Source organism: Camellia sinensis, chromosome 6 (genome assembly GCF_055761805.1).
Source record: "Camellia sinensis isolate YWXY chromosome 6, ASM5576180v1, whole genome shotgun sequence".
In the NCBI taxonomy this organism is placed as follows: domain Eukaryota; kingdom Viridiplantae; phylum Streptophyta; class Magnoliopsida; order Ericales; family Theaceae; genus Camellia; species Camellia sinensis.
This window is the reverse complement of record NC_138966.1, coordinates 28,392,300-28,410,231: the sequence shown is the minus strand read 5'-3', so window position 1 is coordinate 28,410,231 and position 17,932 is coordinate 28,392,300. Positions and strand designations below refer to the sequence as shown.

The window sequence follows — 17,932 nt, the reverse complement described above, 5'->3', positions numbered from 1 at the left end:
TGTTTAGAGATATCTACTTTAGGCTATCATTGGAGGATAACTATGATTGTTGTAGAAATTGCATGAGAATTAGGTAAACTAAAACTAATTTCTCTTCCATGTACATTTAACATTGTTGCTTATTTATTACATTGAAAATGTATATAAGATTTTGAGAAAAATGCGTGAACGTTGGAAAGAGGTGTGTATCACAAAATCAAGTTGGCTTATGTGTCTAAGGTGAAAGTCCCGAAAAATACACGGATACATGGGTGCCGGTTCCCGTGGACGAAATAACTGTAGAATGGCAATAGTAGTGCTTGTATAGACTACGTTTACATGAGTGTTGTTTGATGGTCTCCTGCGGACAAAATATCTGTGAAAGGTTGTAATGGTTTGAGATTTCCCCCTTATTTTCTATTGTAAAGAGCATGACTTTGAGAATTGTAATATAGATTGGGTATGGCTTTGTTTTTGAAAAGAAATGTAAAACGATTTGATTTGGACATTGCATATCCATAAAACCTTATGACTTTGTTAAAATTTATACATTGTGTTGTAGTGTTTCTACTGGGCTTTGGCTCACCATATGTGGCAAAAACATTTCAGGTGCTGGTGATATGCCTCCACCAAGGGCTTGACTTGAGAGGACTATGGAGCTGAAGGCTCAATGTTATTATTTTGTATTTAATTTTGCACAAGTCTAGAGCTTTATCGGTATTGAGCTTGAGACTCACTTTTGATGTACCCAAGCATTGACTTGGAAAGATGTAAGCCTTTAGGGCATATGATTATCTTTTTAACTTTCATTTCTTTTCACAATCTTGTAATACATGCAGTAGATTCAGGATGTACTGTTTAGGAATGTATATTGCATGTATCACCTTTTGTATATCAAACTCTAATTAATAAAAGCTTATCAGTTCACTTATGTTGCCATCTATTGGTTATTACGAGATGGGTATATTGTATTAAATTTCGGGGCGATACAGTTTATGTATTTATTTTGTTTGCGAACTTCAATACATAACAATAGGAAAAATAAATCTGTGCAATGTTGGTGTTTCCACATTATATTGTTAGCACAACTAATTGTTATTGCTATATTGGTTGATGACTACAATTTGACTATTTGATTGTATATTTGTTAGTGTTTTCACTATAAATGCTACATTGGGTTGATGAGAGCAACTTTCCTTATGCAGATGGATGCTGGTCCCAGTCAACATCGGTCCTTAACAGCTTCGAGTAGAAGATTCCTTGAATTAGAGAATGTTAAATATGGACGTAGCCGTGGACATGCTCGAGTGCATGATGATGATGCACACATTGCTATGGATGATGATCCTATACATGATGCACCAGTTATGGAAAATATTGCTATGGATGATGACCCTACTAGTGATGATGTTGACATTGTTCATGAAGATATCCTTACTCAGCCATTTTCTGGAGGGCTAACTAAGCCATCAATCCTTAAAAGTTTTAAAAGTCATGTCGTTGCAGCTATTTGGAATGGTGATAAAATGGGGCCCTTGAAATGTTATAATCACTCTTCTAAGATTCATTCGTGGCTATGGTGGGAACAAGGCAACAACGCTACATTTGTAAACATTATGCAGATGTCAGGGCTTGTACACTTAGCTCGTTGCACGTGAACAAAATTGTAGTGTCTAGCTTTGTTGAGAGATGGCAACCGGAGACCAACACCTTCCATTTGACTGTTGGAGAGATGACTATCACATTGGATGATGTCACCACTATCCTAGGGCTTCCCATTGTAAGCAAATCTATTAGCATGCGTAAGTTGTCAGAAATGCGGGTTGTTGCATTAGTAGTTAATACCTTGGAAATTGATGAGCAAGAGGTCAGACATGAGATATCTAGTGCTGGAGCAATTTAGTGAGGGCACACTTTCATAATGTTGCAGATAATGATTCAATAGAAAGAATTGCATGTGCAGGTAGAGCATACTTGCTATTTTTGTTGGGTTGTACACTTTTCAGTGACAAGATTAATACTAGAGTTCCCGTTGTTTATTTGAGTTTGTTGTCTGATTTGACGATCGTATCTTCATATGCTTGGGGTGCTACTGCATTGGCATACTTATACAGACAGTTGAGGTATGCTAGCAGGTCCAGTGCGAAACAAGTAGCCGGTTACATGACACTCCTTGAGAGATGGATTTATGAGCACTTTTGTGGATTCCGACCACACCTGAATATGAATTACACTCAAGACATGCCACATGTTCATTGTTGGACTTCTCGGACAGAGTATTGGGGAAAGACACAGTTGCAGGCTTTTCAAGAGGAGCTTGATAGGTTGGGTGTACATGATGTAAGTTAAAAAATCCTTCAAATTTGAAATTCTATTTCATATAAAATTTACAGTTGTCATATCTTACAGTTGTTATTGTTTGTAGGTTATTTAGGACCTATACCAGAGTTGTAGAGATGTCCATCCGTGTCACTCAGTTACGTTCTACCACGGTTGCCTAAAGTGTTTGAAGTAGTTGAACCATATCACCCTGATAAAGTTTTGAGACAGTTTGGCAGAGTGCAGACAATCCCTAATCCACTACTTGGCCCTATGCGTGCTTCTCGAGGAACCACAGCTCTACGCTATAATGTTATGTATGTATACTTCGACATCATTTGGAAGGCATGGGATAACCATGTGTTATCTGATCAAAGAAGGAGTACACCGGCACGGCAATCTTGGTTACATGGATTGGTACCAAACTATTACCCATATGTACGTTCAAAACCCAACGCGCCATTCTCAGTTGAACCCAAATATTCATCATTATCAGTATCCTAGCCAAAACGCACAGGTATCCTCTTTTTCATTTACATTACAAATCGTTTTTTTAAACTGTTACAGGTTTGTATATAATGTTGTATTTATTCTCGTAATGCAGCATATGTCACAGATATATCAGATTACTCATCTTTTTGTTGAGGCTGGCTATGAGGACAGTGTTCAACATCCTAATAGGCTTTACTACGCAATTAATGCAATTGAACAACTTCTTCAAGATCAGTACATTGGTGAAGCTACGCCCAACACATCTGCTTAAGGTCGGTCTGCACCGAGCTCTTCTACTGCACACCGTTTTGGAGCACATTACACTCGTCGATTACGTAGTTGATAGTAGTTCATAATGTTCGCACAAGTAGTTTATGATGGTGTTGGTGGATGTATAAGGAAACGAATATTAGTATTATCTTTGGATTGTATACTTGTTGGATACTTTGGTGAATTTAGTAGTAGGTATTTATCTATGGTACTCTTTCATATTATTATTACTCTTTGGATTATGTACAAGGAGACATGTATTTTGTAATGATGTAGATAGATTGAACTACTAATTAATATTATTATGTCTTTTTAGATACTTGTAGGTTAATATTATTACTCTTTAACAGTTGTTGTACTTGGTTAATATTATTTTCATTACGTTTTGTGTTCAAACAATGTAAACATAATATGATATCGATTATATAAATAAGAGAACTATAACTCATATGGTATTCTGTTTAAAAAAATGACCATTACAAAATCCAATGGCAAAATGATATCCATTTCATTACTCCATGCTAGTAAATCATAAAAACTAATGTCTTAAACCTCTCTTAACTGCTCTTTAATACATCAATCTATGTCAACTACATCAAATGTCTCTCGAGTAGCTACATTAGGTCCTATGTTGTCTTGGAATTTTTGAATGCAGCTAACATATGCATTCTCTCGTTCTGATGCACAAGGGTGATGTTGAACTCGCCAAAACATAGCAATGGAAGGAACTGGATGACCGGCCTCCAAAAATACCAGCACGTACATCCAATAAAAATTCAACCAAATTAATATAATTAAAAAAATTACATATTTTTACCAAATCCATCAAATTTGCAATTACACAAATATTAAATCCAATGTTAGGTTATTTTCATAGGTTATACCTGCACAAAATGATTTCCATTGACAAATCCGATGGCAATCTCGTGACGATCAACTGGGGTTATTGGTGGCAATCTCAAAGGTAAGAAAGTGAGACATTGTTGCAATGACAAGTGGTACAATACTACATTATAAAATGATGTAATAAAATGCCCCACGTCAAGCATAGTCATTCAACAATCAAAGCCTAGGCTATCTTCAAAATATGAAAGGATGTGTGTCAGCTCCTCAACCCTCTCATGCGACCCGTATAGTACGACATATTCATTTCTACGATTATTCAATGCATGTAGCAGATCAAGCCTAACTTGCACCTAGTCATTCTCTCCAAGACCAAGTAAACCCACAATAGTTCTAAAACAACAGTTTCTATCACCATCTACATCCTTCATCAACTTTATGAATGGTTTTGACATAGGCAGGAAGTCACCAGCATGTGCACTCAGTAAACTTGTTCTTATACTGTCACGATCCAAACCCACCCCTATGGGTTTAGCACCGTAACCGGCCAGTAATCCGAGATTACCGAAGGCCTGCTTAATAGTAATAACAGTAATACAGAGTACAGGGGCTGGCGGAAGCCAAAACAGTAATTAAAAGATGTCCAATGAGCTGTGACAGTCTGTATGCAAAAAGACTTTTCATATATATTCACATTCAGAAACAAAATAGTATATACATACATACATACATACATCATTTACAGGCGTTCAGGTTAAGGACCAAATCTCTACCATAACAGTACAGTACGGGTACACATGCCAGTCTATACAGTGTTACAAAACCAGATGCAAAAATGGGGAAAACTAAAACACCCCAAAAAGTCCTAGCTTGAAGGACTTGGAACCTCCCAGTGAGGCACGGTGGTTGGCTTTGACAAAACAGGAGCTTAGCCCAACGCTCCTAGCAACGGTCTGGTGCCAGTACACCTACATATATATATAAGCAGTGAGCTAAAGCCCAGTGAATAACATATGCGTAAAGAGGTTAAGAATGAATGTCCCTTCAGTATTGAAAATAGTCATTTATCAGTATATCAGTCGTTCAGTTTGTGGCTCATAATTCATGCCATAACAGTCATTCAAAAAATATAATAGTCATATGTGATACATCCGATAGCAAAACAGTACAATAGGTCTTAACAGACCGAGCAGTCAATGATGGCCATCAGTAATGGTTCCTAACATAGGAACCGACAGAGATCTTTGTAACAGTAGCAGTAACAGTTCAGTAACAGTAAATTGCTATGGATGCCACGAATACAGTTCACAAATGGGACAAACATTCATTCAGTAAACAGTGTCATTTCATAAAGCAGTACAGTCATTGTTCAGAAAATAATCTCAATTGAACATATCTTTACAACATTGTTACTCACAGAGTTCTGGGCTACAGATAAGCTAGTACGTGTCCTCGGATGTCAACCCTACACAGTTACAGAGTGAACACACACTAAGCTACACAGTGAGGAACTAATAACTTAATCCCTATCTTGACTCGGTGTGGTTCTACATCAATATCCTCATTAAGATGCCTTAAACTAGGCCTAGAAATGCCTAGGATGGAATGAGGATGCAAAGATGCACTTTAAAACACTTTTCAGAATTTTTAGAAAACAGGGTCCACGCTCGAGCGTGGCTTTCCCCGCTCGAGCGGTCATGCAGACAAAGGTTCCCCACTCGAGCGTCACTTTCCCCGCTCGAGCGGACTGTAAAACATGGCAAAAGTACTTGATGCACGAAATTCACGCTCGACAGGCTCTCGACCCCTGCTCGAGCGTGAGGCACAAGTCCTCCCTCGGGCGTGCATTCCCTCGCTCAAGCGAACTGTAAAAACATGCAAAGTACTGGAAACACGCATTTCACGCTCGAGCGTCACTTTTCCCGCTCGAGCGGACTGCATGAATTCAGTATGTACGCTCGAGCGTGGAATCCCCCACTCGAGCGTGAGTCCAAAATCTGGAAATTCCAGATTTGAACCTCAAGCTCAAAACTCAATTTTAATGCACCAAAATCGATCCTCCTGGGAAAATTTCCTGGAAAACACTTCAAAACCCATAATATTACATGTTTCAAAGGTCAATTTGAGAAATCAAAGCCTAAAGGTAGTTCAATTAAACACAAATTCAACAATAATTCAAGAACATGATGAACATGCAACATGCATGAATTTAACCAACTTCAAAGCTTCCAATTCATGCTCCTAAGAGCCAATTCTTTCAAAAACAAGATGAAATCATGGGCTATGGTCAAAATATGGACATGCATGAAGCAATTCCCATGAAAACAACCTCAAAACTTCAAGATATGCATATGCATGCATGAATCATGCTCCAATTCAACAATTTAATCCAATTCTTGACTCAACTCACTCAATTACCATGTACTATGCAAGAATCTACTAAATTTCATGATCAAGAAGGGAAATTCTCTACCTTATGTCTTAAGTTCAAGATGTAGAAGCTCAATATGCAATTATCCTTCAAATTCTCCAAGCAATCTTTGATGAATTCTATTTTCTCCCAATTCCCTCTCTCTCTAGTCTGTTTTTCTCTACGAAATGAGCTGAAGAAATGTTGTATCAACATGTATGAAGTGGAGAGGGGTTGCCTAGATAAATCCACTAGATGGCAATTTGGTGATTAAGGCCAACTCTTGCAATTTACTATTATTAAATCTAATTTAATCATACCCAATCACATTTCAATTAAATATACCATAAAATTACATAAATTCTAACGAGCATAAAACATTAAGCAATTTCGGATTTGGCCGCCGATAAGGCCTTCAATTAGCAGTTTAAACATAAAACAGGAACAGATAGTTTACTGACAAACAGATAGAAATGCATTCAAACTAATACGTTCAATCAATCAGTTCAGGATTTCAGTCAATCAGTCAGTTAACATGCTTAATCATAGATTCGCACTAATCAGTGGTCTTATCAGTAAACAGTGGCGAGGGTTGTCACATATACGATATGTCTTTGTCTTCGCATTCCATTTCTTCTCACGCACTTTTAAAACTCTCTTTTTCTTTGACTGACTGGGAGCTAATGTGCTCTGGCTATCATGGCCATCGTCAACCAACTCAAATGCACACGGGTCACGATAGCAAGATATATCAATTTTCTTATGTCCTCGACGTGTATTAGGCTTCACATCAGGCTTAATAAGGAAAGTGGTCGTTGGATTTGCAATTTCTCTCAACTTCTTCAACATATCCAATTGCGTAGCAATATCAGACTCATTGAACCACTTAAAAATCATCTCAAGTTCTGGGATACAAGTCAATTCCAATTTCTCAACCTTCGAATTATGCACACATATAGTAAGTCATGTCCAATGTACATGTATGCTACTGAGTGGAATATGACGGCCTTGTCTCATGTAATCTAGAATCTTGTGCCCACAAGGTAAACCATGTGTGCGCCTAAGAACACACCCACAAGCTGCAACATCAATTCCAATTGAATTTGTATCTTACTTTCTACCAACACATACTCTAATGCACAAATATACACATTACCCCGAAGCTCTCTGAATTGAGAAGGTTTGGATTGATGTTCCACAACAGTCAAACTCTTCTCGAATGATGCTTTTAGTTGAATGTACTGCAACTCAAGTAGACAATGTATTTTTAAAATGAAATCTCGAATGTCGTTTGACTTGAACTTAATTGCCTCTTCAATCTAGCATGAGCACTCTCAACCCTGTTCATATGGATGTAAACAAAAAATAGTCAAGCATAATAATTAAAAATAACAATATAATTTATAAGAAAATAAAAAATAAAAAAAAAAGAACAAATATTATCAATTGGTTATAACATTGCCAAAAATGTATACACATGTCTATATGTATCACAATGAATTTTTCTTTATACGGATTTAACCAACTCACAGTAATATACTTGATTGCCTCCGAATAGTTATTGAAATCCTTATGCAGTATTACAAGGTGATCATTGTACTCCTCCTCAGTCGATTACAATACTAAATAGTTCCATGTAGGGTTAAACTTCTCCCATTTTTCTTTTGTCTCAAATATTTTCTTGCATTTTGCCAATACATTTTTATTAATATGCCAACGACATAACAAACGTCAAGCATTCGAAAAGGTGTTACCAATGGCATTCATCAAAGCAAGCTCTCTATGTCTGTGATAATGACTTTAGGTAAAACACTGTTGTCCATAAGATCACGCAATGTTTGCAACGCCTACGCATAATTATCAACCCAGTCAGTTTGCAAGTATGTGAAAGCCACGGAGAATGTCATATGAGTTGATGTCACTCCCGCAATTTCAAGAAGAGCATGTCTATTCATCTTATATGTGCAATCCATAATCAACACACAAGGGAATGTACGAAGCAAATCCAAACTCACTGGATGTGTCCAAAATAAGTTCGTGACAGTCATAGAGCCTTCCTCACATCGATGACGCTCAATGTACTTATGTTTCGCTAATTTACCCAGTAGCTGTTGCATCTGGGATCTATCGGTAGATTCCTACATCGATGTCGTACATTGTGAAATGTCTTCATTGTGCTCATATTAAGGGCATCCCTCTGTTTAAATGTAATGAGTATCTCTTTTGGTCTTATTAGGCTCTTTGACATCTACTAACAATGACTTTTCATTGGCTGACTCTCCCTGCATATGAATGTCCTTGGAGATGCTCCGCAACTGGATGATTATGTAGTCCGCAAACTACATTCAATGTCCATTCGTCGTTTGTTTTCAACTTGTATGCTCTCAAATCAAATGGACATTCGCACTTCTTCGTACCAGTTTGTCTCAACAAGTCTTTCGAGCTATCTTTCAACTTCTTATGCAATCTATACTTCCCACTTTACTCACAAGCAAGATAAATTCTTGGTCTGTTGCGACCGCCACCATAGTCCAACGTTCTTATAAAAATGACAAAGTCATTTGTCCTTTCAATATCACGTACCCAAGTGAGCAATTCATCTTTGTTGTCGAAAACCTGTATATAATGTCACACAACTTTCATAAAAACAAACTAAACAAACTAACTAATAAAAATTATAAACTTACGAATTTCATGTTAAAGGTTACCTGTTTAGCTGTAAAATGACTAGTACAATCCACCATAATATCCGATCAAACCTCAGTTTCTTCAGTGCATGCCATCTAAAAAAGAAGGGAAAAAAAACTTGTATTCGGTTGTACAGAGCCGAAAATAATAATAACATTCGGCACTTAACTACCGAAATAAAATAACAAATTTTGTATTTAAGTATCGAAAAAAATTAAAAAATTCGGAACTTGACTATCGAACTTAATTATGTTTTTCGTATTTCAAGTATTGAAAGATAAATAATATTTTGGAAGTTGATTTCCAAATATAGTGATGAAATTTAGCACTGGTTAACCGTCTGAAAAAAAAAACAAAAAAAAAACAAAACAAAAAAAAAACAAAAAAAAACTAACCTTTTCATTACTGATTTTGCTGTCACCAGACATATTTTTGCTTGAGTTTGAACTTCTATTGGTTTGCAATTATTCCATATCAAAATCAAGTAAAAATTGTGAAACTAATAAGAAAATTATTTAAATAATAGAGTATAAACCTAGAGACTAAAAACAATATGAGAGATATTTTGAGAGTATTATTTTGTAAGCAATAAATGAGTTTAGAGTGTGTAACAAGCAAAGTGACAATAATGGAAAAATTAGTGTTTAATTTTTTTTAACTCAAAGGGTATTGAGATTTTTTTGATCTTAAAATATGTGTACGGAGAATTTTTCTACATAGTATTATGGGTGTTGCTAGATGTCTATTATGGTCATTTTTATTTAAGATATAATTATCATTAAATTAATATTTCATTAAGTGTGTGCCCTAAACTAATTAAATATGTGAATTTCCCAGAGAAAATAGAGTGATTTTCTATTTGTTATATATATATATATAATATTTTGGTCATTTTATTTACGCTGTGTTTGGTTCGGGGATTTGAGAAGGGATTTGGAAAGGGAAAGAAAAAAGCTAGGTGAAATGTGAATAAAATATACCTACATTTCACCTAGTTTCACACATCTTTTCCCTTTCTCATTTCAAATCCCTCTCTAAATCCCTCAACCAAACACAACATTAAGGTTATCCTTTTAAATAAAGTATTCCAGTGCATGAACTTTCGGCCTAACAAAATTGAAATTTAAATTTATAGACCAAGTGCCCTTTTCAAAAACGTCAAAATTTTACCTATCTTTGCATTGTTTTGTTCTTGCACTATTCAAGAACAAAGATAGAAGTGTGTCGCTTCATGGTGTTCAGTAGATCAAGAAAGCTGATTGACAGTTGTAAGTCTTCTCGTCTATTTTGTAATCATGATTCTCATAGTAAATTTTATTGGGATGTTGGTACCGTGATTTTTTTCTCTATTGGAGATTTTTTCAATTGGATTTTCTACATAAATTACTATGTTATTGTGTCAAGTATTTTATGGTTTGTCAAATTGAACAGAGTTCAAAATTAACTAATTAGTAGTAAAAAAATTTAAGAAAAAATTGGCCTACTCACACCCTTCAGGCATAATTAATTGAGACTTCAATATTAGTATTAGTTCGATCATTAGAGTTGATTCTTGTTTTCTTCTATATTAGATTCTATAATATAGTCTGAATGGAAAGAGAGACAAGTTTCTGTTTGAGATCACTAGAAATAATTTTCGCCCCTAACCAGAGCAATTTGGTGATCTTGATGCAAACTACTTCTTCCACCGAGGAAACTGCGATGCTAGAGTCCTATATTTCACCGTGTAATTGCAGAACCACTGTTATTGTTTTTATTTTTAAAACCGAAATACAATTTTTACAACGATTCTATTTTTAAAGTTATGCGAAAAGGAAAGTCACTAATATTGTGTTTAGTTAGAAAATTTGGAAAGGGATTTAGAAAGGGAAAGAAAAAAAGTATGTAAAACTAGATGAAATGTAAGCATTTTTTATTCACATTTCACCTAACTTTTTCCTTCTCCTTTCCAAATCCCTCTTCAAATATCCCAAATCCCCCAACCAAACACAGCGTAAGTGACCGGAACGGATGACTCCACAACACATAACAAGTGAAACAAATAAGAAGTGATGGGTAAAATTTGACCCCTCCAAACTACCGATTAAAAAACGAGAATCATTTAATTGATTGACATGCACATGCTACAACCAAAAAGCCCCATCGGATACGAGGTTGCTATTGTGCCTTCAAACTACACACCCTTTTGGTTGCCTCCATCCCAACTCCCTCTTTCCAACTTCCAACCAATTTTGTCACTCATGACCCCTTTTTCTTTTACATATAAAAGTATCCATTGAATGGGTCGTAAAACTTCAACCATTCTCATCTGTATTGTTTCAAGTTATGTCTACAAAGCACTTTTGAGTACTTCTAAAGCATTGAAAATATTACGGAAATTGATTTTGAAGCTGAAGATTCCCATTTCTTATATGTTCTATTTCCCTTTAATCTGAAACATTTTTTGACCTATATGAACTTATGGAAGATTCTGATCAGAGCACATGGGTGTAGATATGAAGAAGATACAAACATCTTTTGGCTAACAGGGACTTTTTCTAGCAGCAGCACAAAATGGTTTAGTCTTGAAGGCACAGAAGGCATGACAATATTCATGGTCAAAATTCACAAATCAAGATTACCAAGACAAGCAAGTGGGCTAGATCTTAGCAAGTAGCAAAACTACCAAACAACAACATATGCAACAATAAGTTGAAAAAGTGAATAAAAAATTTGGTACTGAGTATTCTGGAGAGACAATACCAGCAATAATACTAGACAAATTCAAACCGAACAAAATGAGACACATCATCCATGAAAAGAAATAGAGAAACATTATTTAAGGGGAGAACTAAGAGCTAATCTGTACTCTACCACTAGTAGCACATAGCAGCCACCCAATCCGCTTGACCAAGCACTGGCCACCCAAATAGTAGAATTTTGGATCAGAAGACACTTCCTTTGTAAGCTGAATTATCATTTGTAACAGGAGAGAATATCAAAATAATTCCTAAACAAGCCACACCATCACCAACAAGAATGCCCCAAGTTAATCTGCTCTCGACTGTCCAGCACGAGAAGAGAGGATAATGCCGACAATAAGGCCGTAGAGGGCAAGCGCTTCAGCAAAGATGAGAATGAGGATCATACCAACAAAAAGTTTTGGCTGCTGAGCATTGGCTCTGCAAAATACATTATTAGAATTAAAAAAGCTACTATTTACTCAAATAAAGGAAATAAGCAGTACAACCAACCAAAAAGTGTCACTTCCAATCAAATTTAAATCATGATGGTTTGGCTCAGCATTAAATGAAATTCAAAGAACAGTATGAAATATACAAAAATCTTCCCAATTCACAAGGAACAAGCAAGAGTAAGTGCAAACAACCACCGACGTAGAGATTTCGTTTAAATCTGTTTGCCAATAAAACAGTAATATAATTCATTTATGCTTACGGATGGTAAGATCTCACTGCATCCAAGTTTAAACAGTACAAGTTTCCTTTATTACAAGCCCTACTCCTATCATTCCTCCCTCACTTACTATCTATTCCACACAGCCTCAGCGTCATAGAAATCAAGCCACCCTAAGCACTCTCAATTCCCAAACTATACAAAACAACAATCTTTTTCAAATAAATGCAGCAGTTACAGAAAGCCTTTTAAAACAAATGTGAACAACCTAACCATAAACCATTAAGTGGGTTTTGCAGAGAGGGGGGCAAAGAATAATTTTACAAACTTTGGAGGGGTTAAGTAAAATTATTTAAATTTTAGGAGGGGCCAATATACTATTCCTTTAACATAAATACCCACACATATACATAAATATATAAGGCCCAGGTAAAAAATTACAACCATTGAAAGCATTGATCAACTCAAAAGATTGATACAACAGTACACAATATAATTAACAACACAGCTAAATCATTAGATTTGTTGAGTAGTGTGGATTATGATATGATGATAAGTATTGAACAATAACTACTCGACTCCAAATTTTTTACTAAAGGTAATTTTGGTATTTCACACTTGTACCATGTTGCCCTAATATAGTTGAAGTGTCGCATTTCTCTATACTGTAACCCTTTCAAATCAGAGTAAAACAGTGGGAGTGTTTGTTTAGATTTTTTTGAGCCAGCTTATAACTTCTATCTTTGAAAAAGCTATTTTGGACTGCTTGGTTAAACTTATTTCAAACAGTTTCTGATTCTAACAACTTATTTTAACTCAAAAAAACTGATTATGAAAAGTTGTTCACTCCTTACTTCTAATTATCAGCTTCTGCTATGAACATGTTAATTTATGATTATACTTAGATTTTTTTTATTTTTTTAAAAACAAAAAAAAAAATCCAAACGGATTATAGATTATTATTATTATTTTTTATGAGAACTGTAGATAAGTAATAAGTAATAAAAAATAAAAGTTAATTGAAAAAGTTACTTCAAAATTTATTTAACAAACACTACTCGAAAACTTAAATCTATAATCCTACAGTTACACCAAACAGATTAACAACTTCTTATTGAAGTCATAATTTATAATCTGTTAAATTATAATTTATAATCTGTTTCAACAACTACACCAAACGGGGCAAGTAGCAACCGTGGACGTAAACACATCCCGGCATGAACTACGTAAACCTTTTTGCAGATTCTTATTTTATTCACATTTGTGTCTGACCGATCCTGTTGATGTGAATCAATTCCTAACAAGATTCAGATCAAGACACTTGAAGCACCACAAATAACATACAAATTCATGTCATAATTCTTTTTAGTTTCTAGCAATCTTGTAACTTAATGAATCACAAGATATACAACATTCAGACTTTTTCAGTTGAACCAAGACGTCACAAATCAAGCAATTTGACAATGATACATGCTACAAATAATTAAAAAAGATAGAAACTTCAAAAATAAAACTACACGAATCTTTCATGAACAGTGATCTGGAAATACACACAATGAATCAATTAAAATTGTAGAGAGAGAGAGGAAGAAGTACCTAACACCGGCATCGCCGACGATGCCAATAGCCATACCAGCAGATAGACCAGCGAGGCCACAAGCAAGACCGGAAGAAAGATGAGCATAGCCATCAAAAAGGTAATAAGACTTGGCCTTAGGGTTAATACCAGTGCTGATGATCACAGCAATAATCAATCCATAGATACCCAACACACCAGCCATAACCACTGGAACAATCGACTTCATCACAAGCTCTGGCCTCATCACACCCATTGACGCCACTCCAACGCCACTCTTCGCTGTCCCATACGCAGCCCCCATACCTAAAAAACACATCCATATATAAGAATTGCAGATCCAAAAACAACAACAACAACAACAAGATCAGGTTCAAATTGAAATCGGACAAGGGAGACTGAGAGTTGGTGGTGTTACAGGAGAAGACTAGGGCTGCTGCAGCGCCGAGGAAGCCGAAGAACGGTGCCGTTTCATCGCCGCTGAAGGTTGAAGCCATTGTTGTTGTTTGTGGTTTCGAGGGTTTGGAATTTGCAGAGAAATCGATCGGATCTGAGAGAGAATTCTGTGAATTTCCTGTTTCTAGTTCTCTCTCCGCAGAACTGGGTTTGTTGTTCGATGCCTCTCTTCTCCTTTTCGTGTCTGTAATCTGCAAGAAAATTTTTAATATAAAATAAAATAAAGGGCAAATTACGTGGACAAGTAGGAGTATTTTAACCTTGGTGGCCACCATTAAATTTTAAATAGTGATGCTGTGAGTTATTTAATATATATATATATTTTTTTTTATAGATTTAAATATTCTATTTTAGTGTGAATTATATGAAAAATCAAATATAAACACATATATATATATATATATATATGTGTGTGTGTGTGTTGCGTGTTGAGAAATAAATATAAATTTTCTTATAATATTAAAATTATAAAACGTAATATTATTTTTTTTTAAAAATCTCTTTAATTATTTTTTTCATAAACGTAATATTTTAATATAATACTCTAAAAACATAACGCTTTAATGTAACACATTAAAAAATGAGATCTTTTTCAGTAAATTCATTATCTAAGAGTGTTATTCCATAAGACCCATAGTGTTTTATAATATTCCATTAGGTCCATTTCATACAAAAAGACCATAAAAACCCTCAAACAAACAGGCGGCTCTCTCTCTTTGAATGTAATAACCGTCTCTCTTCCTCTCCCTATTATTGCGCAGGAAATCACGCACAGTACCTCTATAGTCCAGAAATCAAAATCCATATTCCACATCGCCTCAACGCCCAGAAGACTGTGTTCGCTCCATCGTCGCAACGTCGCATCGCCTCATCATCTTCTCCGTCGTCCCTACGCCGAGAAGACTGTCTTCGTTCCATCGTCGCATCGTCTCATCGTCTTCTTCGTCGTCCCTACGCCCAGAAGACCGTCCTCGTTCCTTCGTCTCATCTTTTCGTGGTCTCATCATCTTCTTCGTCGAAATGGGCAAAAAACGTAAGCATTCTACTCATTCGTGTATTTAAACCGTAAACCTCTTTATCAACAACCAACATTGTGAACTTTTACAAATATCCCCTATTTCTATACATACAATATATAGGAGTCCATATTGTTCATACCCTAACATTTAATCTGAACCCCTCAATCGTAATCCCTAATTATATAGATTTTTTCAGTCAAAAACATTACAGTTGCCATTACATTGTGTTCACAACTGTGAACATTCCAAAATGTTTCTGTTGTAGTTGTTGTTATTGAAAGATATGAACATTCACATTGATTGAAAATAGTTGCATAATCAAGTTTTTCCAGATGTTATTCGGTTGTTGTTCAATGCTGTGAACATTTACATGATTTGGAAAATGTTTTGGCCAATTCTGTTTTTTGTTGCTGTTGATAAAAGATGTGAACATTCACATTGAGTGAAAATGTTTGGGTAACCAAGGATTAAAGTTGTTGTTGTTTTATGCTGTGAACATTCACATTGATTGAAAATGTTTGGCCAATTCTGTTGTTGTTCTTGTTGTTGAAAGATGTGAACATTCACATTGACTGGAAATTTTTTTGAAAATCATAAATTATTGGTGCTGTTGTTCTATACTGTGAACATTCACATGGATTGAAAATCATTTTATATGTTTATGTTAACATCCACAGGTTCTTCAATGGTGTTCATGGTCGTATAAAATACATTATTTTTCACCCACTCACACAATATGTATATTGTGTTTGTGCTGACACAATCAACATAGACATCTATGTACAGATGTGAATGTTCACATCCACACACAAAATCTGGTTATTCACACCCATGCACACAACTGTGAACATGCACATCAATGGCAATGCTGTGAATGTTCACATTTGTTCCACTATGCAAATCACATGAGCCTTGACTTAATTTTTTTAAAATGCTCTATTTTGCAGATGTTGCACAAAAGAAAACCTTAAAGAGGAAGAGAGAGGAGTACCATGTCAAGGAAGAAACCCCATAAACAAATACTAACACCAATGTCGACATGCGCCATGTGAACTATAGATCTAACATGACCGGACTGGTAAAATTAATGAAAAGCACCAAGTTCACTCAAGCACAGCTTGGCTGCCTGCAACAAACACCATTTTGGAATTTGTTAGATGCATTGAGAAACAATCAGATCGACCTTGACAAATGCATGAAGTATGATGATGATGTTGTGCATGTCCTACAAACATACAAAGCTTCAAAAGATGTCTTCTACATTGGGGAGAAGAAGATGAACATACACAACAGCGACATCAAGCTGATTTTTGGTGTCGACTGTGGCAGCAAGCCGATGGACATATCATATGGTGCGAAACCAAAGACTGGCATTATAAAAAAAAGATGCAAAAATGTCAGCCGGTTGACTTCAAAATGGATACACCCTTTTGACCGAGGCATTGAAAGGCAAAAAGAAAGATGACAACGAAGAAGTCGCCCGACTAGTGTGCATGTATACTTACCAAAAGCTTTTTTTCTTAACAAGCGGAGAGACAATAGGATGGGGCTACTACGCACATATGGTCTCATTGAAAAGCATGCAAGAATATGATTGGGCGAAGCAAATTAGAACAACGTTGACATCATCCATTTCCCAAAATGACAAAAAACCAACAAAAGTCACCGGCTGTGTCATGTTATTGATGGTAAGTACCCATGTTGTCAAATAATACCATTCACATGTAATTCAGTGTTGTTTATCTAAGCCAACTGTGAACATTCACAACAGTGCCACTGATGTGAATGTCCATAGGCACTTATGTTTCACAGATGTGAAAGTTCACATCTGAACCACTAATGCAAATGTTCACATTCACTCATAATATAGTACTATGAATGTTCACAACAATGCCACTGATGTGAATGTCTGTAGGCACTTTTGTTTCACAGATGTGAATGTTCACATCTGAACCACTGATGCGAATGTTCATATTCACTCATAAATATACTAATGTGAATGTTCACAACAGTGCCACTGATGTGAATGTCCATAGGCACTTATGTTTGACAGATGTGAATGTTCACATCTAAACCATTGATGTGAATGTTCACATTCGCTCATAATATACTACTGCGATATTCACAACAGTGCCACTATTATTAATGTTCACATATGTTGACATTACTATGCAAATGGTAAATAACAATATGTGTTTGTTATTTTATTGAAGTATTGGTTGTGTGAGCACACAACTATCCTACAACCTCACAAGCCCAATGCTTTTCCTCGTTGTGTGAAGTGGGATCTGACTGCTTTATAAAAGAAGATGAGAACCACCTCTTTGACTGATTTGGGTTTTAATGAGGTACAGCCTTCAACTACTGATCAAAACATTCACATTATAACACCACCCAAATATATACGTTAAGTAACATAATTTTTTAATTTTCAGGTTAATGCCGGTGAACTCTTTGAAATCCCAACAGAATTACAAAAGTTCAAGC

General features: G+C 35.7%; 2 protein-coding genes across 2 annotated transcripts; one reads left to right on the top strand and one right to left on the bottom strand.

Annotated features, from left to right (window-relative positions):
* Positions 1 to 1,184: 1,184 nt before the first annotated feature.
* On the top strand, positions 1,185 to 2,413 carry LOC145793239 (protein MAINTENANCE OF MERISTEMS-like). Its single transcript, XM_082876007.1, has 4 exons — positions 1,185 to 1,497; positions 1,602 to 1,881; positions 1,986 to 2,319; positions 2,405 to 2,413. Exons 1-4 carry the CDS (start codon positions 1,185 to 1,187, stop codon positions 2,411 to 2,413), a joined length of 936 nt encoding a protein of 311 aa, XP_082732133.1.
* A 9,205-nt stretch (positions 2,414 to 11,618) lies between these two features.
* LOC114294965 (V-type proton ATPase 16 kDa proteolipid subunit) lies at positions 11,619 to 14,707 on the bottom strand. The gene is made up of 3 exons (XM_028239155.2): positions 14,389 to 14,707; positions 13,991 to 14,276; positions 11,619 to 12,162 (listed from the first exon to the last, which is right to left on the bottom strand). Exons 1-3 carry the CDS (start codon positions 14,699 to 14,701, stop codon positions 12,030 to 12,032), a joined length of 732 nt encoding a protein of 243 aa, XP_028094956.2. The 5' UTR covers positions 14,702 to 14,707; the 3' UTR covers positions 11,619 to 12,029.
* Positions 14,708 to 17,932: the final 3,225 nt, after the last annotated feature.